This window comes from Leuresthes tenuis, unplaced genomic scaffold (genome assembly GCF_036924035.1).
Source record: "Leuresthes tenuis unplaced genomic scaffold, fLeuTen1.0.hap1 SCAF_3, whole genome shotgun sequence".
Lineage (NCBI taxonomy): Eukaryota > Metazoa > Chordata > Actinopteri > Atheriniformes > Atherinopsidae > Leuresthes > Leuresthes tenuis.
The window spans coordinates 11,913,767-11,940,298 of NW_027325357.1; the positions used below are offsets into that span (position 1 = coordinate 11,913,767).

General features: G+C 39.5%; 2 protein-coding genes across 2 annotated transcripts in view; both read right to left on the bottom strand.

Moving 5' to 3' along the window:
• Positions 1 to 336: 336 nt before the first annotated feature.
• On the bottom strand, positions 337 to 19,114 carry shmt2 (serine hydroxymethyltransferase 2 (mitochondrial)). Its single transcript, XM_072381812.1, has 12 exons — positions 18,991 to 19,114; positions 10,042 to 10,233; positions 7,844 to 7,923; positions 6,369 to 6,569; positions 6,024 to 6,105; positions 4,656 to 4,778; positions 3,005 to 3,144; positions 2,721 to 2,883; positions 2,393 to 2,492; positions 1,641 to 1,796; positions 983 to 1,090; positions 337 to 759 (listed from the first exon to the last, which is right to left on the bottom strand). Exons 1-12 carry the CDS (start codon positions 19,021 to 19,023, stop codon positions 632 to 634), a joined length of 1,506 nt encoding a protein of 501 aa, XP_072237913.1. The 5' UTR covers positions 19,024 to 19,114; the 3' UTR covers positions 337 to 631.
• A 3,718-nt stretch (positions 19,115 to 22,832) lies between these two features.
• The window catches only part of LOC140304119 (neurexophilin-2), a 42,122-nt gene continuing 38,422 nt past the window's right edge, over positions 22,833 to 26,532 (bottom strand). Inside the window, exon 2 of the mRNA XM_072383117.1 lies at positions 22,833 to 24,216. Within this exon, the coding sequence (XP_072239218.1) occupies positions 23,413 to 24,216 (804 nt within the window). The 3' untranslated portion in view covers positions 22,833 to 23,412. The remainder of the gene's footprint in view (positions 24,217 to 26,532) is intronic.

The following is a 26,532-nucleotide window of genomic DNA, read 5'->3' on the forward strand; positions in this document are numbered from 1 at the left end:
CTTCTATTTTAAACAAAAAATAAACCAACACATCACTGCTTGACATAACATCCTTTTCACCTCATAAAGTCTCTGTTTCTATCTGGTTTCAAAAGCAGGAAATGACTGTACCAAGCGATCATATACACATCTCACCTTCAATAAAATAAAACATGTGATGTTAGTTAAGAATCCGTACAAAATTAAGACTCAGAGTGCATTGTATGGCGACTAATTTATCACTTATCAAGTCAGAGACTGTGACACAAAGTGTTGGTCTTTGATGTTTTCCTTTTCCTGGCACTAAATGAATGGTGTGAAGACAGCTGAGAAAAGATCTTCACACATCACAGACAATAGGTTCTTCTGCTCTACAAAATCTGTCATATTTCATTTAATTGTTTGTTTACTCCGGCCCGCAGGCTATGATTTTACAAGAATAGACTGATGGACGACAGCAAAGAAGTATGAAAAATGTGGCTTCACAGATCTCGTTGGGAAAAAAAAAAAAATGAACTCGAGTCATCCCAATTCACAGGCACCAACAACATTTCACAACCATGACATTTTTCCATTTTCTCCGCGCACACTTCTGCCAAGCCAGCTGTCTGCCACCTGGCCGTTACAGGCCCATGACTCCACATCGACTGGACTAATGGTCGTGGAACCCTGGCATGGGGAACGGCCTGGCGAAAGCCTCCACACGGTACCGCAGCTCTGCGATGCGAGCCACCGTCTCTGGGTCCTGAAGAAGGAAGTTCTTGAAGTCCTGAAGCTTTCCTGCGGGTGTTAACAGTTAAAGACAAAGGATTAGCTTTCTATTTTTAGCCTCCTTTCTTTCATACGCACTGGGCTTTTAGTCTCCCCCATCCAGCTTTTTAATATAACTCACTACATTTTACTTCATAATAAATCATTTCAGTCTGCTTTGATAAGACAGATAATAAACAGAGGCATGTGTTCTAAGCAGTTACATCTGACTCTCTCCTCAAAGTAAGCTTACCTGTCTTTTTCTTGACATCCAGGGCAATCTTGAAACCCTCATCCATGAACTCAACAACTTGCACAAAGTCGTCTTCTTTGAACTGTCTGGAGGTCAGCGCTGGAGCACCTAGCATAGAGAAAAGTCATTTATTTAGTTCACTTTTTTTCTTTCACAGTCAAACTATCTTTCCCAACTTAGAAGCCATACAGTCTTTGGAAAATAACAGACTCCTGGAGCGAGAGAGAGACACAGATGGGTAATGCGTTGAAATACAGATGTTCCAAAATTACACAAATTCTGATGGTTGATGGGCCACTAATGTGAAAAGCAGTCCAGAAGAGAAAGGATAAAAGCAAAGCACTGCACTGCGGGGAAGACATGTTGCCTTAAGAGAGAGCTGAAACAGGGTGGTGTAGATATGCAGGCTCTCAAACTTGCAGGAAGATGATTAAAAAGCTAAACAAGTTTAATTAATCATGAACAGCTCAGTGCTTGTGGCTTAACTGGTGGCTGTAGAATTTCCATAAGCAGAGCTACAGTTTGAAAAAAGTAAAAGCAGATTATGTGAATAAGATTAAATATAATGTAAACTTGGGAAAATTATTTGTTTATAGTTGTGGCAACAGATCTTAGTATTAAAGCCCTGGTGTCTGTCGAGTTTAGAGCTGTTGCTTACCTAGCCTCAGGCCTCCGGGTGTCAGGGCACTCTTGTCTCCAGGGCATGTGTTCTTATTGGCTGTGATTGACACGAGCTCCAGCACCCTCTCAGCCCGAGCTCCGTCAATGCCCTTAGGCCTCAGGTCCACCAGGACCAAGTGGTTATCAGTTCCACCTGGAATATTCAGTGTTTTTAATTAAACTTTTGAAGAGGAAAGTTCAAGTCTTTGTACACACTGGGGAAAGCAGTCAGCATTTCACAGCATAACCTCAACCTCTGCTTAGCTTCGAGGTGTGGCGTCTTTTAGCTTTAGAATATGAAGCAGAATGCAGTTCAAATTAACACGACACACGCCTGCTTTAAAAGATAATCAATCTTTTTTCAGTTCTTTCACTAAAACATCTACAAAGGAATGGAAGTAATCGGTATGTACACGCTGGAGTGGATGCACAAGACAAGGCTGCACTTTTTTTTGTAAGGTAACAACCGAAGGCTATACATCAAAAAAAGAGCTTAGGCAAGCGTATTAAATGCTAAACAAGATCCCAGCATTTGCTCACAATCAGAAAGTGACCACTTTCATCAGATTTTATTTTCTTGACTGACAACGCAGCTGCACATGATGAATTTAAATGCTTTTCTGCTTTTTTCCACAGTGTGAAATTTGCATTTTGTTGCAGGACGAGTTTTTGTCTTTTCTCAGCTCTTTGCTGCAACGATATCCTCACTGAGATTTCTTTAAAAAAAAATAAAAACACAAGTTCGATTACCTGATACCAATGTGTAGCCTTTGCTAAGAAGAGCTGTAGCCATGGCCTTGGCGTTCTTAAGTACCTGGGAAATGTAGTCCCTGAACATGGGAGACTGTGCCTGTAAACATGGTCAAAGCATCAAGTTAGGTGACGTTTGAGAAGTGAAGAAATAATGCCAAAAAAGCAGAAAATCCTTTTTTAACTCTTTAAAGAGTAACTTCAAACAGACAGCATTAAAATGCACATTGGCTATAAGATCACTAAGAAACACTGCTTCACCGATTATGTGTCTTCTTAACCTTAACCTAACTTCTGCAGTAAAAATGGGAATTCGTGTTAAACAGACCTGTTTGAGAGCCACAGCTACACCAGCAATAGCGTGGTTGTGCGGTCCACCCTGCAGGGAGGGGAAGACGGAAAAGTTGACCTTGTCCTCCAGGTCGTACATGACTTCCTTTCCTTTCTTGTCGACTGAGCGAACCCCTTTACGGTAGAAGATGAGGCCAGCCCTGAACAACACAGAACCATTTACTGATGGTGAACTAAAGTTTTACCATCACACCTTATTTCATACCTTATTTTCTGATGTTCCCCCCCATGATGCTTTTATGGCACACTGACTATCCTCACCTGGCTCCACGGAGTGACTTGTGAGTGGTTGAGGTGACGAGGTCAGCGTGTTCAAATGGGGAGGGAACGGCTTTGCCTGCCACCAGGCCACTGATGTGAGCCATGTCAGCGAGCAGGTAAGCGTTAATGTCAGTGCACAGCTGAAAGATGGGATGGAGGTAAGATCTTAAAATTATGATACATATTTATTATGTTATGACACAAATCTTGATAAATATTAAAACAATTACATCACTCTTTATTATCGATCAACTGCAGAGCAGACAATCCTCTAATCGACTAGTATCTGTAAGGCGGTGCAATTTATCTAATCAATCTTTCTGAGAAAAGGTTTCATACAGGTTTCCAATGGTCTTCTAAAAATGAAGCAGGGTTAAACCAATACAGTTGTGGTGATTCAAAGTGAAATTTTGTGAATCGTCATAAACTACTTTTGCAAATATGTCCTTTGTTAGGTCATTTTCACTTAAACTTTCTACCAGTCTCTGTAGTCCATGAGCCTCCGCAGTGCTCATTATTTTCTGTTAGGCCGTTATTACAGACATGTCTGAACCAGGACCCCCATAAGTTCTGAAATGAACACGCTATCTCTGTAAAGCAAAGTCTTTTGTTTTTTGAACACATGAATACTGGTGTGCCAGTCTTCTTAAAGGAGATACATTTCAAGGAGTGCAAGTACAATCCTCTGCAGTCTGAAAAGGTCTGATATATTATGGAAGCATTCAATTCAATAAATCCATGCTTTGAAGATAGTGCAAACAATTAACAGCTTGCTAACATGCAAATCACTCAAAGGTGAATGATCAGAATGGAAAACAGCCTTTTTTGTGTTCCAATTCATTTGCATAACAATCTCCCTTCCTCTCATATCTACACTGGATCAGCAAGCTTATCAAAAAAAAAGGAAAGGGGGAAGGGGGGGGACAAGAGGGTGCTGTGCTGTAATTGACGAAGGTAGATACTAACTCTCAGGAGCTCATAACCAAAAACCTGGAAAGGAGCTGGCCTGGCAGATTTCACCCTAAAACACAGAAAACTTCCACAGAGACACCTGGGGATGGGGGTGGGGGGGGTATATGGGTCCTCTTCAGGCCCAGTGGAAAATTGGCTATGGTGGTTAATAAAAACACAGCTCTGCAATGGTTGGACACTCCACTGATGTTACTGGCTAAACAAAAGCTCTGCCAAAAAAAGGGAACCAGCCATGGAATGAAATAAGTGAATCACGGGGTTGGTATAACAAAACAGATAAAGGGCCCCTTGTGCAACATGAAAGAGGGCAGTGAAGTGTGAGGTTAAAAGTTGCCACTGTGTGCTCAGTGCAAGTTCAGTTTGCAACAGAGGATGTAAGCATCTGTGCTGGTGTGTGGAAAATGTGTTATGACCCTAAAAGTGAATGCTCTTCATTTAAAGAAGAGGTCTTCAGAGTGGGACAGACATTAGTAAATATATGACTGGAAAAAAATGCTTTGTTTGTCAGAGCAGCATGGGACGCAGGTGTTCAATGAAAAGGTTGAAGAAGTTTTACATTAGTGGGTGAAGCTGGCCTGACCTCTGTAATACAAGATGAGAAGTGGAACAAACAGACATCGTGAAAGCAGGGTTGTGAAGAAAATAGGCTACGGTTTTTAATATAGGAATCTCCATATACCTTCTTGACACGGGCATAGTCAATGAGGCGGGCATAGGCACTTGTGCCAGCGATGATGAGCCTGGGCCTGAACAGCTTGGCTGTCATCTCCATCTGGTCGTAGTCTATGAGTCCCGTTGCAGGCTGCAAAGAGGCAGACAGATTGTGAGGAGAGCGAAGAGGTAATGAAAAGAGGAATGAATAAAGAGGAAGTGGAGGAGGAGTATTAGAGGGAGTGTAAGGGTCAAGAAAAAAAGGAACATAGGAGGATGAAAAAAATTGTTAGATATCTGAGGATCAAGAGCGAGCATATCAACACGGAGGAGATTTTTCCATTTGAAGCTCATTTGAAGCAGCCAGAATTGAAGTACTTTGGCTACCTTAAAAGAGAAGGAATCTGTCTAAGAGAGACATTTACAGCCATCATATCATAGATGAAAATAGAGCAATTCCAGTAATGCACCCCTACTTATCCTAATTCAACCATTCAGTGATCTGCCCAACTCCTGTGATCAGGCTGAACAGATCGGGCTGGCTTCAAAACTCTGCCTTCTCCTTTCAATGAACTGGGCAATTTAAGAAACATGTTAGTTAATCCATAGTTCTGAGTATGGAGCCGAGAGTAACATGAAATGACCAGTGTGTCTGGTGCCTGAATCTACAGCTTTACCCTTCTAATCCTCCTCCAAACACCGGGGGAGAGAGACAATGAAAGACAGCCGGATGTAGCAGGAAAACAAAGTGGGAGATAGAAACAATGGTGAATAAGAAAGTCTGAGACAAGAAACAGAAGAAAGAAAAGGAGGACGGAAAGCTTTATTTAGACAGTCTGATAATCTTCCATCTCCAGAGCACATCTATGGATGCCCCCTCACTCCATCAACCTGCTCATTGTAAAGACAGAGCCAGTGATGCTGGCCAGCCTGTCGATTTCCCATTATCTCTCTCGCAGAGGGGTCCTGCCTGCCCATACATCAGCAGGTCTGGACATGCAGACTCGCACTGCCATCCATCAGCCCCTCCCAACACTACCACACAACTATCAGCCCCAGGAATAAACTACAATGCATTAAATACACCATATGCTGATCCAATCTACTGTATATGGTAACCGAAAAGATTACTTGTCATACGTGTGGGACCCTGGCTGTACAGCTCTCCATGCAAGTACACAACTCCAGGGATATTTTTCATAGTATGACACGACTGCACGGTTTCACTGTGGAAGGTGGTGATACATCAACTTAAAATCCTTAGACCCCGAGCCCCCCCCCCCAAAGTATAACTTTGAATAACTTGATTTTCTTGACAAAGCATGTCAAATTGTTGCAAAAATTCCCCACACTTAATAAGACTTTACAAATACATTATTTAGATGATGCTACTTACATGTAGCTTGTAGGGCATAGACTCAAAATAGATTGATGTTGCAGAGATCCTCTTCACATCAGACATGTAACCATGGGTCAGACTGGAGTGACAAAAAGTGAAAACAGCACAAACAATAGGTTTTGTACGCTACCAACAATATGATTTATAAAGAAAAAAACTCATCTATTTCTAGTTTAAGTGAGTGTGGGAAAAGGAAAGAATAAAGCACTGGATTCATTCTTCAGGCCTTTTGAGTGACAAACAAGTGCTGACCAACAAAGAAACTAGGGCAGCTTTGAAAAGTGAGAGGATGAGAGAAAAAAGTGACAAGCCAGAGAATAAAAAGAAGCAGAGACTACTGACTGTCCTCCGTCGGGCAGATCCAGGCCCATGATACGGTCGTGGGGTTTAAGAACGGCGGTATAGACTGCAAAGTTCGCCGGAGATCCAGAGTATGGCTGAACGTTGACGCCCCACTTTGCTGGATCCAGGTCAAAGGCCTCCAGCGCTCGCTTCTGGCACAGAAGCTCGATTTGGTCCACCACCTCTGCTCCACCGTAGTACCTGAGATTAAAGTTGAGAAAAAACAAAAAGAAAAATGCCTTCTATGAATAGGTGAAACACTTCTGCAAAAACATCAAACATTCATTTTATTACAATTTATAAGGTACAATCAGAGTTAGTTGGGGAGTTTTGCAGAGTAAACACAACAACAGTTATTATCTGACACATCCAGCAGACCAGACTGACATTCATCTGGATCCAACTGGTGTCCACCTTATGAATCTAAATCAATCCTTCAGTCTTTTAGGGACGTTTCTTTCACCAATTCCTGATAGAAATATCTTAAAATCAAACAAAAACCACACAACAGGCATCTCTATAACACTTATCCATTATGTTAAGCCACTAGTTTCCATCTGCATCTACTTCATTATCTGCTGACAAAAAACTGTCAACTCTGGACTTAAACAATACAATGAAACTCAAGAGGAACAAGAGGAACCTGATTTAGATGAAAAATCTTTAACCGATTAATTACATCACATTTAGTAGAACCTTTACCAAAGCGAATCATAAGCCAGGAACACGTTGGAGGGTAATGTGGGGCTCAGTCTCTTGCCCAAAGATGATACTTCATGTAGACTGTTGAAGACCTTCTGATTAGGGAACAACCACACAACCTCCTGAACTACATAAATGGCACCACTGGTTAAAAAGACCTCTGACCAAATGGTGACCCCAAATTTCCACTGCAGATCTGGGACACGCCAGGTGGAAATGCTACAAACATTTCAGTGGAATTGCAGATGAAGCAGCAACAGATGGCTACTGTACAAACCCCTTATTCAATGAGATGATCCTTTTGTTTCATTACATTAAAGTGTAAAGCGGCAAATGAGTGGGATGGGGAGGATAGAAATTAAAAACGCATACAGTGGGAGGGAGGTTTAAGAGAAGCTCATATTCCAGGATTCAAAAGGCATCAAACGACGAGCATTTCAAAGCATGTCAGCTCTCCGTTTGCTGTTGATAAATATGAATTATCCAAGGGAAATTAAAGAAAATTGTAGAACTGAAATAGAAAACACACAACTATAAGCCTGGCACTAAATTCTTCCAATGTACTCCTTTGGGAATCCTCTTTGGCAAGACAGAGGCTCTGAATTATTTGCTCTGTGGTTAGGATGTACAAATACAGGCGGCCCTGAGAACACAGTATAAATTAGTATCTAAGTGCATCTTTATTTTTGCCATGTTTGTAACAAATGTCCTAAAGCAAAGAATGTCAGCAGCACAGTCTTAATAAGCTGGGGTTGAGCTGAATAAACACTCACCTTCTCCCTGGGTAGCCTTCAGAGTATTTGTTGTTCAGACAGGAACCCTGAGCTTCCAGAGCTGCTCTGCTGCAGAAATTCTGTGGTGAAAACACACACAAGCAAACACACACTTAGATCAATGACACAAGAGGATGAAGGGACAAGGACGGCAAATTAAAGTCTGTTAAGTGATAGTAAGAAATCCCCCTCCGGCTAGAGACAATCATTACAGTATTGAACTCCCGGACTTCCATAGACTAACACTGCACTTCACGGTGCTCATCGCTTTATTGCTGAAAGATACTGGATAACAAAATAAACGTTTCTGTCATCGTGAGGTGTTTCTGAGTGGCCTTTAAAAAAAAAACAATGTTGATTGCAAATGATTTTGCAATACATTTTACAAAAAAAAACAGTGAGTGTGGTTGGCTGAAAGGCTAATGCAGAATTTATGAGTGTTCTGCAACTAAATGTAAGGTTTTCTTCCTCTGTTCATGCACCACATTTTCACCAAGTCTCATGGAAACGTCTCAATCAAGCTGTAACCATGCTTACAGGCCCTCTTAAAACAGAGTCATGCAGAGACATTTTGTCCATTAAATGTAAGGCTTAAGTGCACCTAATAAAAACTGTAACATGAAGGAAAGTATGAGAGACTTAACATATGTACTTACTACTGAGGACAATACAAATGAGTGGGACCTGCCTTTTAACTATTAGATGCACAAGGTATCATCCAGTATTCAAATGAATGCATCTCTGGCTAAATACGACATGCAACACAGGTTGAGCCTTTTTGCAAAACTTTAGAAACAAAACTGCCGTGTATTACCATTTTGGTCAGTAATAAGATTTAACACATTGTACACAGACAAATGCCCCCTTCTCCCTCCTTTGATTGGGTTTTAGTTGCAGTATCGTGTGCAAGTTGTTATGTTAATGCATCACCTAGGAGCAAAAAGAAGATCAAGGGAGATAACGGCTCCAGTAACGGCTTTCTGCTGCATCTGTCTATCATGTTGATAACTGCATCCATTAGGAAAGGAAAGACGTGCAGCGTTTTGAGGTATGCTGTGTGTGTCTGTGCGCGTGAAAGTCTGTGTGTAAAAAATTTACATCTTTTCATTCAAGGAATGGCTTTCTCACTGTACTGTGATGCGCCTCGTAGAGCGACTTAGGGAGGAGGCAGAATGAAGAGATCAGCTTTATCTCACACTAGAGTGGTCAGGCTTTGTGTTGAGAAGGTGCTGATATACTCCGCTGAATAACTACTGTGGCAAAGAAAGAGAGAACAACAGAAGATAAAACCTTGTCTGCCCATCTGCATGGTAAAATTCTCCATTTCAAACCACTGAGCTCTCGAATGAAAACAAAGAGCTTCACATTTTTTTTTCCTTTAAGTGCAGTTTTTATGCTTTACATCCAGTACAGTTCATTCTGAATATTTAAGATAAGAATATTTGAAGCCAGGTTTGAGTGAATTACAGCACACTGTCCACAGCTTGTCAATGAGTTATCTATCAATGAATAGCAAGGCTGATATGAATTTGTTCTTGTCAGCATTTATGACATTTTTATCATTTGTATGTTTGAGACAAAAGGTCACAGTTTAAAACCTTGAAGAGCAGAAGAAGTGTTAATGAAAAATATAGAAATAAATGAGTCATGATTTTTTTGCAGGGTATGAATTCAAAGTGTATTTAAACATTTGTTGTCATTGATGTGCTGTACTATATTCACAGTATTCATCAAAGCACTGCGCTGCACTTGTTTAGCCCCAATAAACCTTTAACAAAGGTTTTTAACTCACTCCTGGCAGTTGGAACATGTAAACTAACTTCAACCACAATAGATATTCACAAGGGCAGCAAGTCTGCACATTCATCCATTTTGCCAAACATTAATCAGAGGTGAAGAGGTGTTTTCAGCTACTTGCCAACATACAAGAGAAATGCTGCCAGCTTCTACAGAATGAATAAGAGCTTACATTGTGTTTCTTTAAAAATGAGCCAACTTAACAGGATGAGTCTTAGTTTTCTACAAAAGGCTGACTCAAAAATAAAAGTTCATAATACAATTTGAGTACCTGTTGCCTGACTCTGCAAAGATTCTACAGAAAACAAAGTCAGTTCGTCTTTAATGACGAATGCCGAGGTAAAAGAAGTGTATTAACTTGCTTGGTGAAAAACAGGAAATCAGTGTGAAAGCTGCAGTACCTCGGATGCAATGAGCTCCAAACCACGACACTGCCGGTCCTTCTCCTTCTGCAGCAGGGCCCACATTTCGGGGTCATCCTCAGACAGGCTCTCTTGACCAGTCCAGGGGCGATCTTCATCCACCACGCGAGTGGCAGCGTGGGACTGCTGGAAGCGTACGCTGAGGCGAGCAGGGGCCCGCTGGCACAGTGGCTGCGGGCAGACGGAGAGTTGGGGTTCATTATGAGAGAAAAGATACAGTAAGGAGAAGGCTCAAATTGAAGTGCGTCAGTTTTACTGACAATAAACTGTATTTTCTGTAAGAGGGTTACAGCTATAAGGACAGACGCAACTTGGAAAAGTGTTAGGAGAAAAACTTATATCATGAAAGTTGTTGGGCATTTCAAGGAATCAGAAGATATTAAATAGAGCGTAATGTCTCCATACTCGATCACTTCACATTTTTCTCACTTGTATCCTTTCCACTACTCCTTTCCTCTTTTACTCCAACATGTAGCCTGGTACAATTTGAAGCTGACGTGTTTTGCGTGATATCAATAATCAGCACAGTTATTCAATTACGCTTCCCTCAGCACTTCTGCAAACTGAGGGAAAGACTTTTACAGCCTCAGTGTACCAAAAGGAAGAATATAGAGAACAGATTCAGCAATTCCTGCTTATCTAATCTGGACTGAGGCTGGCAAGTTCTGCAGCTGCTGCTGCTGCAATGCCTGATCACAGGAGAGTGCAGGCTCTAAAATTTTCACTGGCTCTTTTTAAAATACAACTTTCATACTGTGTGTTCCAGCCACTTCTCTGGCTTTGCTCTACATAAAGTTTGGACAGCATGTTCAAAACATTTGTACACACAGAAAAGACTCAATTGTAATCTAATCGTAACACACAGGAGGAGTGCTTTGTTGGAAAACACTCGAGGGTTAAATAAAATGCTTGACAGGTTGATTGCACTTGGGAAAGATTGGCTTTTTCTCAACATTTAATCAGCAATATGATGATGAGTCTGCGTTGAGATCAATGGCCCCACACCTAACCTATAGTTATCATCTGTACAGGTGTGCTGGGGTGTGAGGGACAGCCTCCCTTTGATAGCACCATTAAAAAGCAATTAACTCAATGCGTAGGACTAGTTAGAGACATCTATTAAAAAAGAAAAAAACACCATTATTCCAAGTTATGTAAAACAATGAGTGTATCTGCAGAGCGACTTATTGTTTCTTTAGTCCTTCTGCTATCAAACGTAATATATTTAAGAGCACAAGTGCTAAAGAAAATTATTAAAGCTCCAGTAATGTTAAAAGAAATGCAGCACAGTCCAGCACAGCCTCTCCTGTCTGCCCATCCCTCTGCTTCCAGGGCTGTCTGGGGGGACAATGGTGAGACCCTTTTGGAAGCAACAGGTACATTCATCACTGATTTCTAACAGTCAGCAAGGTTGCGTGCACAGCTGAGTCGAGCTAAAGGAACTGAGTTGTTGACCGAAGCAGGTCTGATGACAATGCTGTGGACCTACAAGGGATTCTGCTGCTTTTAACTTCTTCTGTGAGATCATCGTACTTAATTATTAATTATAGCGGAGTTCACTGCACAGATAAAGTTATTCAGCGTGGAGAGGCTCAATTTTGAAAAATTTCTGTCGGACTAACATTCTAAAAGTCTTATTTTGGTTGGACCAACACGATATTTGGGCTTTTCCCAGTGCTTTGTAAACGGGGTCACGCTGTACCCCAGACTTCTGATACTGGTGACAGTGGTGAAGGTGGAAAAGGGGAGAGGCCCCCCGTCAGGGTTTTGGAGAAGAGAAAGGCCTGGGGAGACAGGTTGTGCTGCCTCGGAGGACATGTTTCTCGCCAACAAATCACACGGGTCATTAAATCCTGACAGCAACTGTCCTCTGCTGTCTGCCTTTCTGTTGGGGCACACCAAAGCCAAGAAGCCAGCAGCTCAAAGACCCAACACTGTGTGGGTTCAGAGACTGCAAAACAGACAAGGGTGCCTCTCCATTTCCCTCGACTCTCTCTTTTCCTTTTTCCCATCCTCCTGTCCTCATCCTGTCGCCTGATATTGTGAGGAAAACTCAACCAACTACAACTGGTGTAACATTTTTATTAGTTCATCTCGTCATCGATGTCACGTCATGGCACATCGCTGAGCTTCAGACAATGCACAGGTTAGTCCCTGGGGTCCGGCTCTCCGTTTCATCTCTCAGCTCTGATCATTACGGGAGATTAATTAATAAACACAAGAGAAAGTGATCCAAGAAAAGTGCGAGCCAAGATGCAAGCACCAAATATGTCACAGTGGGACTATTTTTAGGCGACAGATTATGCTGTCGTTTGAAGGTGAACTTCATGAAACTCCGCTGCGAGGAAAGGGGTGGAAGAGGCCGCATCAACCTGGAAGCCAGGCAGGAAATAATTGTAGAGTAAATGATGAACCGCATCTGTGTAACTATAAGGTAATTGTTGGCATTTTGCCTTTTCTGTCAAACATCCATGCACAAAAATCAATAGCATAGAGGAAGAAAGCAGAAGAAAGAAAATCCTTTCATTAATCTTAGTTCAGTATTATTTTTGCCCAATTTCTATAACCGCTCCTGAGGGTTAGTCAATTTTACGGAAGACTGCTGTCCATCAGTGGTTATACCAAACAACAATCAACCCCGTAACACAAGAAAAACAAACAGGGCTCGAGTAGAGTAAAAAACTTATGTAAGAAAGCAGAGAAGTGTCAATAGGGCAGCAGCATCCGTCAGTCTGACATGTAGTTGCCTCTTTTCCTGTCACTGACTAATAGCAGGGTTGTCCATTACAAATTGCCTTGTGATTCACTCTGGATGACACCAGACTGAGAAATCTGGACGAGGTGTAGAGGCACAAAAAGACAGAGGCACAGTCCGGGGCGACTCTACTCTATCCAGGTCAAAAGGTTTGTCATGACAACGATCGGAGACTTAACTGATGGTGGCAACAAAGCCAATCTTCAGGAGCTGAAGGCAGTGGAATGAAACATTTCTGCAGTAATCTCTCCACAAAATGTATTCGTGTAGCAAAGAAGATGATTGTAAAGGCGTTTTTCAATCGGACTACAGTTTGGTGCCGCAGATGCATGCAGTGGACCGCATTGTTGAAGCCACTGGTTAAAGCCCGACACGTGGAACTCCTTTCATCATCTGTCAAATCCAGAATTTATCACTTCAGAAACAGAAATACTTTACTGCATTTTAAGCTTTATTTGGGCCAATTGCAGCAACAATTTTGAACCAACTACATCTAATCCACATATGAAAGTGAACTTAATAAGCACAAATTTGTGGAAATTAAGCCACTGCTTTCAAGTTCCAGTGAATTTCATCCCGTCAAAATTGAAAGGAGACAAATGGCTTATTTCAATTTACTATAAATGCAAAAAAAAAAAAAAAAAAGAAGGTGGACTGCGCGATCGGTGTAATAAACTACAACCCCAATACTAAAAAGAGACTAAAATGTAAATGAAAACAGAATGTGATTCTTTGCAAATTTCAAGTGAGAAAGTGAAAGTGAAACATTTTGTTACTTTTTGCTAATCTTCAATTTGAAGGCAGCAGCAACACACCCCAAAGACGATGGGACAGAGGCGATAAAAAGATGGAAATCCCCTGCCCTGGCCACACAAACACGCTTATTTTTGCACAACAAACCAACACAAAAAGGTTAAAGCGTTTGCATCTCACATGCACATGTAAACAGCGAAAGACTGATTTTCAATAAATGCTTTGAAAAGAGAAGAATTTGAAACACTCTGCTCTTGATATATTCGTGTGCACATGACAAACGGAGCGTTTACACATGCCCGCTTGTTGCTTTGTGTAATGAGCATGTGCTGGAAACCATCACAATGCCACCCAATGTCAGTGTTCCCCTCATACTTTAACGTCACATTGATGTCGCCAAAGTAAACGTTACTGACCCGGTATGATTATTTCAGCATTTGTGGGAATTTCTGCGTCTGAATTTCCGTCTGGAAGGAGATTGTTTGTTCCAATGGATAGAAAGTTTAAAGTTTAAAAAATAAAATACCAAAAACAGTGTGGAAGAACACACTGCAAATAAATAAGTTAAGAGGCAACACGTAATGTGATTGAAAATCAATTTACAGAAAAAAAGAAGCACCCTCGAAAAACAAAACCTCACACAAGTGAAGGTTTGGCAATATGGAAAAAAACTAATCATCAAATTGTGACTCAATTTCAGCAAATTGTTTCTCAATGTAAAACTGCAATGACTTTGAATATGACATCGTCTGCAGTACATAATGTCATCAAAATACTCAGAGAGACATCTCTGTGTGCAAGAGACATGCTGAAAATCAATATCAGATGCCCGTGATCTTTGGGCCCTCAGGCGGCACAGTATTAAAAACAGACTTGATTCTGTCTTGAAAAATCGCTGCATGGTCTCAGGAACACCTCCAGAAATCACTGACTGTGATTAAAGCTCTATCGTGCAAAGAAGCACCCATATGTGAGGCTGATCTGGAGAGACTGCTGTCCTCTCTGGGCCAGAGCCCATTAAAAATGGACTGAGACAAAGTGGAAAAAAACTTTTCTATTGCAAATAAATCAAACGTGAAATTCTTTTTGGAAGTCATGAATGCTAGACATAAGAGGAGAAGACCGTGTTAAGTTCAAAAGCCTGCGAGATGATTGGTTTACGGGTGCATTAGCGCCTATGAAGCCGGAACAGGCACATCTGGAGAGGCAACGTCGATGCTAAGAGGTTTCTGTCTTTTTCATGGAAAGTCTTGCATGTTTCAGTAAAACAATGCCATAAAACACAGTGCATCTATTACAGATGCATGGCTTTGTAGGGTCTGTGGCTGGACTGGCCTGTTTGCACTACAGCAGTCCTTTCACCAACTGAAGACACAAGTGAAAGGTCCATCCTCCAGACAACTTGTGTCAAACATTGAAGCAACAATGTGTCAACATCCCTCTCCGAAATGTCCAGTAACTGGTCTCCTCAGTTCCCAGATATTTACAGACTCCTTTTAAAAAAAAGAAGAGTGGTTCTACGAGTGGTAAACATGGGCCTGTCACAACTTTTTTGAAGACATGTTGTTGCCATCAAATTCCAGAGGAACTAATATTTCATATTGATTTCTGAGATTTGCATATCATTGCAATTTGTTTTTAAGTAGCATTTTGCACCATATTGGGGTTTATTGTTTTTTTTAGCCAATAAAATATCTATACATTTTGTCTACACATATAAATTGCTATAATCACTTTTATTGGATTGCTCTTTTTGGTCATTTTTTATCTATAAAATACATAGTTTATTACCCTACAGCCCAATAGGATGTTTTTTAAATTGAGTATGGATGAGTGGCTTTAATCTGTCCTACGGTGTTTTACTATTAACTAAATATTTACAGTATTAGAAAACATTTGAGAAGACCGACAAACCACGTGCCTCAATTCTAAGTACATTTCTAGTTTGGTAAATGCAGATATAGTTTTTCCGTCTCTGTTTTTGTGGAAGGTGTAGGATGTGCATCAAGGCTGCTCTTGACACTAAGGACACTGTGGAGGTAAAGGCAAGGTGGAGGTAAAGGATTTCAAAGACAGAGCATCACCAAGCATCAACATCACTGTAGAGGGAAAGATAAAGCCATGAATAAGCACTGAAAATCTTTAGGAATTCTTCTACAAGATGAGTAAACCAGTTTATTAAAGAATGAAAGCCCCTGCTTAATATATGACTTTTACAAGTTTATGCCAAACGTTTTTTGAGTACGAAGCACTACGTTTGAATTTTAGAGGCTTCTGTGTGGAATGGAAAGTTTTTCAAGTTGTTTTTAGGGTAACATTGAAAACTATTTCTAAACCATAGCCTGAAAGCTTGCTGCTAATACAGTATACATTTTTAATAACTAATTAAGAGCGAAAACGTTCCTGTGATCTGTTTTTAATAACATATTAGACTGTTTTTGTTCAAGGTCACTGCACTGGGCTATTTGTGGAATCAGCTTGCGATGAACTGAAGTAAATCCCACTTTTGTGATTTGACCCAATTTCTCTTCTGACTTATTGATCTTTGATTCAAATGGGTTTGTCCATTGCCGACTTAGGCTGGCTTTGGTGAAGTGCATAAGAAACTAAATGTGAATCAATCCCTCCAGGATTTTGTGATCTTGTAGTTGCTACAATTAACACAAATTGAACCAATCCCTGAGAATTTAGCCCAACCTCACAATTTTGTCAAATCACCACAACTTTGACCAAAAAAAAAAAACAGCATGGAAACTGAAATCAAATCTAATACAGATCCTGTGGACACAGCAGGCCTTGCGCACATACATAATAAACTGGGCTGTGAGTCCATTAGAATGCACTTAACCAATTAGCACCAATAGGAAAAGCATGCAAGCATGTGAACCATGTTAAGTCTTTAGGAGGAGACTTCAAACACACTGAAAAGTAGTGACTTGTAAAACTAGGTCTGAGTACATGCCACAAAAAAATTGGCTCTAACTTGGCAAAGACTTTCCATTTCTGAGAAAATATGTGAAATTCATAACATCTCTTAAATAGGTCACTTTATCAAGTCCAAAATAAGACTGCTAATCAACCAACTTTATTCACCCCGATGCTTCAACTAATCAGTTTGCTTTCAAATTATGAATCCTTCTATTACCTAAAGTCATGGGATAACTATGGTTATACCAAAGAGGCTTGTGATTCAGTCATTTGGAAAAAAATGTTTCCAGCAACAAGACAAGGGAAGGAATATCTTATCATATACAGTAAAAACACTTATTAACAGGGGTAATTACTGAGGAAGCCTTGTACAGAGAGGTGTGTGTGTGAAAGAATGAGGGGATGGGATATTAGAATTTAAATTGAGATTACATGGATTATTGGGATATTAGGATGACATTGTAGCTACAGTTAATTACACAAAGCAAAATGCCATAAAGCAGTCAAACCCCGCTATTATTCATTTAAGAATCAGCTGTGTGGTGTATACTCAAATATGTATTATATTCCATATACATGTACTATATATCAAGTACCATACAACATATGGTACTTAATCAAATGTCAAAAAACTGAACTTGTTTGTGGCACAATTTTCTGCATGTGCATGATAAATCAATAAAAATGTGGAAGATTGTATTACAATTGAGTCTGTATCTGGAAAATTATGACGGCACTGTACTCACACCTGCCCTTTAGCAGCAAATGCTCAAGATAATAATTAAGTAGCTGCTGACGCATCTAAAGTCGAGTCAGAACTGCTTCCGAAGCTGGACACAAATGCACCTTTATCTCCTGCATAACTCAGAGTGGGAGGTTCGGAGGTTAATATTTGCTTGGTGCTCCTACAGAACATTTGAGGCTCATATTGCACTTTGAACTGGAACACATATTGTTATTGTAGGCTTGCTTGGTCTTGCATTATCTGCATAGGTACATGAAATGGGGCTTTTAAATTGACTTCATCTAGCCCCTGTTAGCTCAAACCAGCATGTGTGGTACTGATTAGCCAAAATAAATAAATAAATAAATACATTTTTTGACTGTGCTGAAGCCTTAATTCATATTCTTTGCATGACTTTCATACTACATTAGATTACAGTCAAAGACAGTTTAAAAATTATATAAATCATTAGGTAAACAATGATGAATTTATACTTATCTTTCTTAAGTTAAGTCAATAAGACAAATCCATACCTTGACAGAGATGATAAGAGCTATCCAATTGAGACATCAGGGCAAAAAAGTGCATTTGATTAGATAAAAGGGTCGTTTGGAAGGCTTTTGGTCATGTTAGATATCATCTTTAAATCCCTTCAAGGTAGTTTTAGGATGCTTAGATTTTTATTTTCTCAACAAAAGGTTTATGTGCAATTGTGGGGGAGGTTATTTCAAATCAGTAATGGTTCTTCTTTGTGGTAACTTTCATTGTTTTATCTCTCTAATAAGAGAGCAACTGCCAATGGCATATCTCCTCTGTTACAACACACAGATAACGCATTGTCGAGTACAACAAATGCGTCCTCCCCTTTACACAAAGTCCACTGCCAAAGCAGTTTGTAAGTTGCATACTGTACAGAGAACATAAATACACTTGCAAAAATATAGTATGTATAAAAACACAACCAAAAGCGGCAAATCAGTAAGATAAAACTGGAAAACTATACTTTTAATATCAGTGAGAACAGTTACTCTGCAAAGCTAAAACTTGACTCTGTCCCCCTCTGCACAAATTTACCTGATAGCTTACAGGGCTAATAAAATAACACAATTCTATTTCATAATTGTATACACATTAACATTCATTATTCATGTCATTCCAGTGGCTTTTAGTGCAGATGCAGTCACATGTTGGCCCAAAACTATGAGTGTCAAATTAATTTAGATACAACATTAAAAACAAAAATCTGTTAAACATTCGTGGTTTATATTTAAAGACACTTTTTTATCCAACAAAAACTATGACTGTGATGAAGTAACTTTTATGTCTAAGCCTGCTTTATTGTATTTGTCTTGTTTCTTGCAGTTTTACCTCATGATGACACAGAGCAGTCACTGTTGCATCATTACATGGATACAGCTGCAGCCACCTAACTTAACAGGCATTGCCGGCTAGCATGCTAACTAACCAGCTAGCTAACAATCCCCAAGGTTGCAAAAAAAAAAAAAAAAAGCAGTCCATACGGGACAGAAATTGCAGAAGGTGATTTACTTTTTTAAACGATATATCATATAATAGCAACTGTACAGTAAACATTGCCCGAACTCAGGTGATCAACTACAACCCCCCCCTCAACTACAAGCCAGTACAGACCCACAGTGACTCAAGCTAGCTAACAGTTCATTCAAGCTGAAACGGCAGCTTCGTTACCCAACCGAAAACCCCAATAACAGGTAAATGACACAAAAAGTGTAGCCAATATTACAATTACCCGTGTGAGCTGTTTCAGAGCGAATGACAGCATGTTTCCAGTTGTGAGATCAGAGGAAGAAGGAGCACTGCAGGCAACACACCGCTCACAGACTCCAGAGGCAGCTTGAAGTTCGACCTGCCGAAAGGGTTGATGGGAATCGTAGGCTGATGAAAATTACATAAATGAGTCCTATGACTGTATAACACAAACCAGATAACGTGACCCCATTTGGACTGTTAGCCACTGCCATTTTTTTAAAATCAGAGTTCATGCATTCATGTGAGCTGTATCCAAACATGGTGGCATAGTATATATGTAATGTAACTAATCTCTATGAATTGTGGAGTTATGCTGCTCTCACATCAATTGAAACTAATATCTCTGCTTCTTTTTCAGCTGCATTTTTTTTAATCCTATACCATACAGAGAAACCTACAGACTAAAACATTATTGAAGCTATAACAAACTGAACCATATATTGAATATGTAGATTCCAGTCATCTGCTCAAAATTAGGGACTAACTCTGGACTATGAAGCAGCATTTTTTAGTACAATTATATTTATCTATAGTGATTGAACAATATGAGACTTGGCATTATAAAGCATTCATACAATGTCAATACAGCTAATATTCCTGCAGCACAATGTCATGTTCCCAGAATACGTTTTTACTCCTACATTACTACACCTGTCCTTCACTGATTAGATGTGTTAATCAACTCAGTCCATGTAATGAGTGACTGAGTTTGCAGTGATTCTTTGTTCATATGTTCAATACTTTAATAGCAGTGAATAAACAAACAGTCACACTTGAATTAAAATCATCCCCCATGTAAATCTAATACATTAGTTATGACAGAACAGTCTCAACTCAGTTAACAGATGGAGCTTGAGTTTAGATAAATTTGTTAGCATACTGATGCAAAGAGTCCCTGAATTTTGAAGAACTGCTTTTTGCAGCTGGTATTGTGAATAATCACATAAAAATTAAGATACAACATGTGTATCATTTAACATGTCACTGTATTCAAGGGAAGTGCCAAATCAGTGATTGTTCATTCGATGTCAGTCTTATAATAGGTCAATTAAACCCTCAGTTGCATCATGTGGATGGTCAGAGAGCAGTAGCAGCCCTTATATATCTTCAATCTTTAAATGTATTTATATTCATGAAATCTGGTTATTCTTCAAGACAATTTTTGGACAGTTTTCAATAATGTGTCCTAGTTCATCCTCTTGCCTACAATCAGCAAGATGCACCAAAATGATCAATATGTCAAGGAATGCTTGTACTTTATTTCATGTTTTATTGAAATCCAGGAAACATGCAAAAAGAAAAGACACATGAGAACATTTCCGATATCACTCAAACAAGCATCCATACCCACTCATAAATTTGCAGTCACAGGTATGATCATTTGAAAAAAGTCCATAGCAGTAAAACTGTTAATTTTTTTACATATTTGAAGAAAGATTAGATCATACTTCAAACTGAATCATCAAATGTCATATGTGAACAACACCGCCAGGGAATGTATCTTTTTCAATGATCTATTTAACAAAAACTAATAGATTTGAAATCTGAGATAAGTAAGTATAGCCTTGCTCTGTGAAATCAGTTCGGCCTCCTCTAGATGATACAGCATCTTGTGGACTTTTTGTATAATTGTTTACCGGCCTCTAAAATCAACTTGTTGAAGTTTTTCACCACTTTTCCATTTGGAAGTCTTTCAGTTGTACAATGTTTGATATATACTTATATGCACTGCTTGTTACATGTCCCTCCACAGTATTTCAATAGGGTTTACTTCTACAACCCGTGATTTCTCCTTTTTAAGCCATACTTGATGAATTTGTTATAGGGTCCTCAGAATGAAAGAACCACCTCCACTTCAACCTCAGCTTTCAAACAGATGCCCTCACATTACCCCCAGTCATTCTCAATAACTGCAAGCTTACCACTTCCTGCGGCCATGAGTAACTTCAAACTATAATATTTCCATCACCATACTTCACAGCTGGTATGAGGAACCTCTACTGAAAATATATACCTTGATTTTGTGTTAAACATATCTGCTGTTAGTGTAGACTATGTGTTATTCATCTATTCAAAACACATTGTTCCAAAATTCCACAGTTTTTGCCTGTGTTTTTGCTTTATTGCTCTCTTTGGACAGTAAATGCTTTTTATTGGCATACCTCCCATGCAGGTCAAATTTGTGTCACATCTTGCTAAATATAGAGACAGCACTTTGACTCCTAACAGCTGAAGTACTCACATGCACATCTTGGGATGGAAATCTGGAGTTCATTCTTGCCAGTCCGGGACAAGGACTGCCAATCAAATTGGCTATCATTCAGATAACATTGGAAACCTTTTTAAATCCACTGCCAGGCTCACAGACATTCATGGCCAATAAAAAGAGGCCAGCTCTTTAGATTTTGGCATGCTGACAGCGTACATTTAAACCCCAAAAAGAAAGCTAAAGCCAACAGGTAGCTATTAAATGTGGAAATACAACAGTCACTTTCTAAAGAGAATACTTTATTTATGGATTTTATGATGTGTATCTATATGTGGAAGTGCATCTACTTATTCCATGTCAGTGTCACATTTTTTCATTTTATATATTATATATACATATCGTTCAAATTACAACAAGGAATAGAACACTTTTCTTCTGAAATTCTTTTGTCATTTCAGCATGTAGGCTTTATTGAAAAGGCATTGTTTCAAGAAAGATTCAATGTTTGTGTCCTCCAAGACGTTGGAAAAAATTCAACCATGGGAACATGCTTTTTTTCCAATATGACCGTACACTCATACTAAACAGAGAGACAGCAAAGATCCATCCACAGAAACTTGGCTGGGGATTCCTTGCTAAATCTCTACAGACATTCTGTGTAACAAAGAGAGGAACACCATCAATGTTTGTCTCAGTGCAGCAACTTGTTTAATAATCAATCCAAGACCTCCTTGGACTTCTTATTGAGCCATAGTAAGATGTGGATTAGATTAGTATTGAGTGTGTGTTTACTAATGAAATTCTGAGTACTAATATTGTCAAGATCAAAGCTGTGGAGAGTAGATGACTCTGTCCTCAGAGAAGAAAAGGTAGGCTGTGAAAATAAGTCTGAAATAGTCGAAAAGGAGAGGCTAGTGTTTGAGGTGAGTTCCTGATTGCCATTTCAGCTGTAGATCTGGATGTTGAAACGATTGTTTTGTGGTGGCAACACATCCCTGGATTATTTTCTTATAATTTCATATTTCAAACAAAACAATTTAATGCCCTGATAAGATTAATATTGTTCAGTAACTCAGATATGATACTATCAATAAAACAGAGGTCAGCAAATGCGAGAAAGCCCCCTGGAGGTTTATGAACGACTTAGAAATGTTCACTCAAGTATGCAATACTTTCTTTATTTACAATCAAACAAACAAACAGAAAGCTGTCACTCATCTTACTTCCAATACATTGTTTTTTTTTTCAGTTTCAAGGTATATATATATATATATTATTAGAATTAATTTCGGATTCTTCCATTGGATTGTATTATTGTAGATATCAGCTCCCTGAAAAGAGGAGAAACATTATCATCTTAAGAATATGTCATGGTTGGTTTTCATGTTAAAATCCAATCCGTAACAAACTTCTCCTCCAATAAATTTTAGAAAATTAATAGTGCATATCTTCTCTAAGGCTTGAGTATGAAATCCTTATCAGAAGAAAATGTGACTTAATTCATAACAATGTCGTTGCAGAGTCAGATAACATGACTACCCTGCACAGCTTGCGCCCTGCAATCGTGCTTTAAGCTCTGAATGAAAACATCCACCCAGTGAAAGTCAGACAGTTAAAGAGATTTTAATGTGCTTGTTCATACAGTATATTGTATGCATATCCAGCGTAGCATTTCTCATACATATAACTCTCTTATATCCATGATTTGCAATGTAGAGCTGAGAGAATGATTAACAGTCAGTCTACCATAACATTACGTCTGCCGCACAGTAATGGCACAGCACAGCTGCCTAAGAGGCTGACTCTGTACTCGGAGGACATGATACAGATTCCAGCTGTTTTTAACTGAATTCTCCAACTGCAGAAAGTAATAACACTGAGAAACATATATCTAAAAACAATAAGTCTCGTGAAGTTTAGTACATTATTTACAGAAAAGAAAAAAAGAAAAACAGCGGTTAACAAATACAAAGTTGGAAAATATATCAGAGAACCAGCCATATCCTAATCATTCATAACTCCGATTATACATGATTTAAATCCACAATTCACAGCAGTTCAGAGGCAAAAAAAACTGTCCCCTGCTTTTTCATTATAATCAATATGAGTATTATCTTCATCATTATCATCATACTCATCACTGTTTTCTTTACCATTGTCTCTTTTTTGTCAATTCATTTGAGTCTCATTTACTTATACGAAATAAGGGCGCTCACTTTGGAAGTTGTAGTCCGGACACACTTTTTGAACCAGCTTGTAATCAATGCTTAAGAAAGAAATGAAAATGCAGATCACCTTGAAGGGTTTGGCACAGAGCCAGGCAGCGTGGGACTGGGTGTGCTCTGTGAAGCACGTCTGAGACGGATCATACAAGCAGGGTCTGGACTTCTTTGATCTGTCGGTTTTCTCATACTCGACCCTACAGTTAAGGGTCTTTCCCTCCTTGGGGTCGATGGTGGACTGCTGTGTGTCCTGGATCTGGATATCTTGCTGGGTGTGGGGGTTCTGCTGCTGCTGAAGAACCTCAAACTCCACCACTTTAGTAGGGGGTACAATGCTGACCGAAACATTCCCCAGGCTAGACGAGTTGTGGCGGAAGTAAACAGTGAAAGTCCCATTGATGTGGTCCACGATCTTCCCAGTCACCAACAAGCTGAACTTCACGGTCTTGACGCTAAAGTAGAAGTCTCCCCAACCGAAGATCTTCTTGGTCTTCATGTTTGTCTTTAGTGAGGGCTTGCGCTTGGAGCGATAGCCTGTCTGGTCTAAAAGCAGGGACTGGTTCCGGCCCGCTTCATATGGGTTAAAGAAACTGTAGGTGGGAGGCTTGGACTTCATGGGCGTCTGGTCGATGGATGTGGAGAAGATGCGGGTTTGATAAGGAGGCTTAACAACTCCTCCACCTGTGCCTCCACCTATTCCATACGGAAGAGTCTTCATCACTGACCCCACAGGCCCCAAATCTGAGAGGTCCACTTGCTTCTCCAACCCTTGGACCTGGAGAAAGACAAAGAAGTTAGAGAAATTTTACCAATGATTTACAGAATAATTTCAGTTGTTTTTAAGGTGTTCTTTCCTTAGACTGACCCAGTTTCCTGAAAAAAAATTCCCAAAAATGTCCATGTTTTCTATCTATCTATCTATCTATCTATCTATCTATCTATCTATCTATCTATCTATCTATCTATCTATCTATCTATCTATCTATCTATCTATCTATCTATCTATCTATCTATCTATCTATCTATCTATCTATCTATCTATCTATGTTGCTGCATTTCATCTACTGAATTCAGGAAAACAATACCATCTATTTTTGTTAACACACTTTAATTTTGTTGTCAGAGTTGCTCCAGAGAGCGAAACATCTCTGTATATAAGGTAATGGATGTGAGTCTTTGTTTGTTCAGACAGCTTTCTGCCTTTAATCCACAGCTGAGATGATTATTCACAGGGCTGATTGACTGGAAATCTCGCTGCTCTCTTTCATGTCTCATCAATCACATCACTGCCAGTGCCATCCATATGCAGACATGTATACCCATACACACATTTTCAAACACACACACACAAAGACTTCAAGCTAGTCGCTATTACAAATTGACAGTGAGAGGTTTTACAACGATTGAGAGGGGTTTGGAGTTTGAAACAATTTTCCTAGGTGATAAACAACCACATATCCGACAACACACAAAGACTAAAAAGTATTTCAACCCGACTATAGGATCATAGATTTGTGTGTTGTCATGCAAGGAAAGTTTCTGTCTTCAATCATTCTTATCCAGGACAGTGTAACCGTTAGGTTTTTGCCAACACTAAATTCAACTTTCATCAATCACTATACCTAATAACTCCCACATATTGCTATTCATAGAAGTAAAATTATAGCACTCAATACAGCATCTAATGTATTCAGTCATTCAATTAAAGTATCTCCATTTCTGCTGGCCATTCATTAACACAGCTGGGGAGCTGATTTCTATGCAGATTGATTGGAGGGAAAATAACTGAAAGTTTATTGACCACTGGAAGAACTAATTGCCAAAGAGAGAGGTTTTGATAAATCACAAGTGACTGGGATAATGTCCCACAGCAGCTTTTTAACACACCACTTTTCCCCTTGGTGCCACGACAGAGGGCCTATGCACAGGTCTTGCAATTTTAAGCTGGTGACTGTGTGATATGAGCTGACACTGGCATTGACTGGCAGGAATAAGCTTCAGTTGATGGCAGAAAAACATCAGAATATATACGGCAACAAACAGTGTGCACAGTGCATGCAATATGGGGACTTCCTGTGAATGCGCTGTCAGCAGTGCTGTCAGCTAGCTCCATGTGTTGCCATCTGTCAGGCTAACACTCTGCTGGTGCAGTCCTAATCATTTCTCTGGTGTATGGCACAGAGCTCAAACTGGCACGATCATCATAATCTTTAACCGCTCTCAGAAATAGGATCACAACATGAATCTCAACTTAACCTTCATTGTGGACTGTATGAAGCTAAAAAAAATATTTCATGGTGGGGTCTGAAGTTGTTTTGAGTCAGTCTAAAGAGGAGGGGGAAAGCAGCTGTTCACAGTCAGCATCTTTAGAAACATCGATTGAAGGAAAAAAGATGAGTATGGAGGAAGGGCCTCTTCGTCTGTGGCACGAAAGTAATAAAATGCCAACAGAAACCAATAAATAGATGGACTTTCCATTAGCATAAATATGAAATTTTTTGTACTTGACAGTAAATCCATTCAAAGGGTGAGTGTTTGTTAGAAGAAATATCAGATATTTTCTCCTGACATGAAATCCATAAACTATGGACTTTTTGAAACAGCAAATGTTTGCTATAAGGTCATTTCAGGCTGCTGCGTCCAGCAAAAGATTGACGATTTGAGAAATAAAGCCTCATGCTTTTCTTCATTGTCAGACGCTATTCAGTTAAGTTACAATAAGTGAAAAGTAACTTAAGGAGTGATGGCCAGAGGGGTACTGTCGGGATGATGAAGAGGTGACGGAGCTAAATGCACACAGGTGCACGCAGGCAAACAACCAAACAACCAAACACCAGGCACTCTTATAGCACATTGAGGCTTAAAGCTTACTTTTGACAGAAACTTATTTGTATGCACACATTTTGTAGAGTGTTGGCAAAGGACATATTTTCTTGTTAGTTGAAGTTTAAAGAAAATTTATGACAAAGGTGTCAGCAAAGATCCTTTATTAGATTAATTTGCGGGCTCACACTTTTGTTTTTGGGTTGACTAGGATATATTCACATGGTTCAAAGTAAAGAAAAAAACTTTTTCTTTGTGCAATAAAAAA

What these genes read in the sequence shown, in the direction of transcription:
- shmt2 (XM_072381812.1), bottom strand. Translation starts at nt 19,023, where the DNA reads ATGCTGTCATTCGCTCTGAAACAGCTCACACGG. An exon ending in GATCTGCCCGACGGAGGACA is followed by an intron (nt 6,106 to 6,368) that starts GTCAGTAGTCTC and finishes TTGTCACTCCAG; the next exon opens with TCTGACCCATGGTTACATGT. An exon ending in TAGCTGTGGCTCTCAAACAG is followed by an intron (nt 2,493 to 2,720) that starts GTCTGTTTAACA and finishes CCATGTTTACAG; the next exon opens with GCACAGTCTCCCATGTTCAG.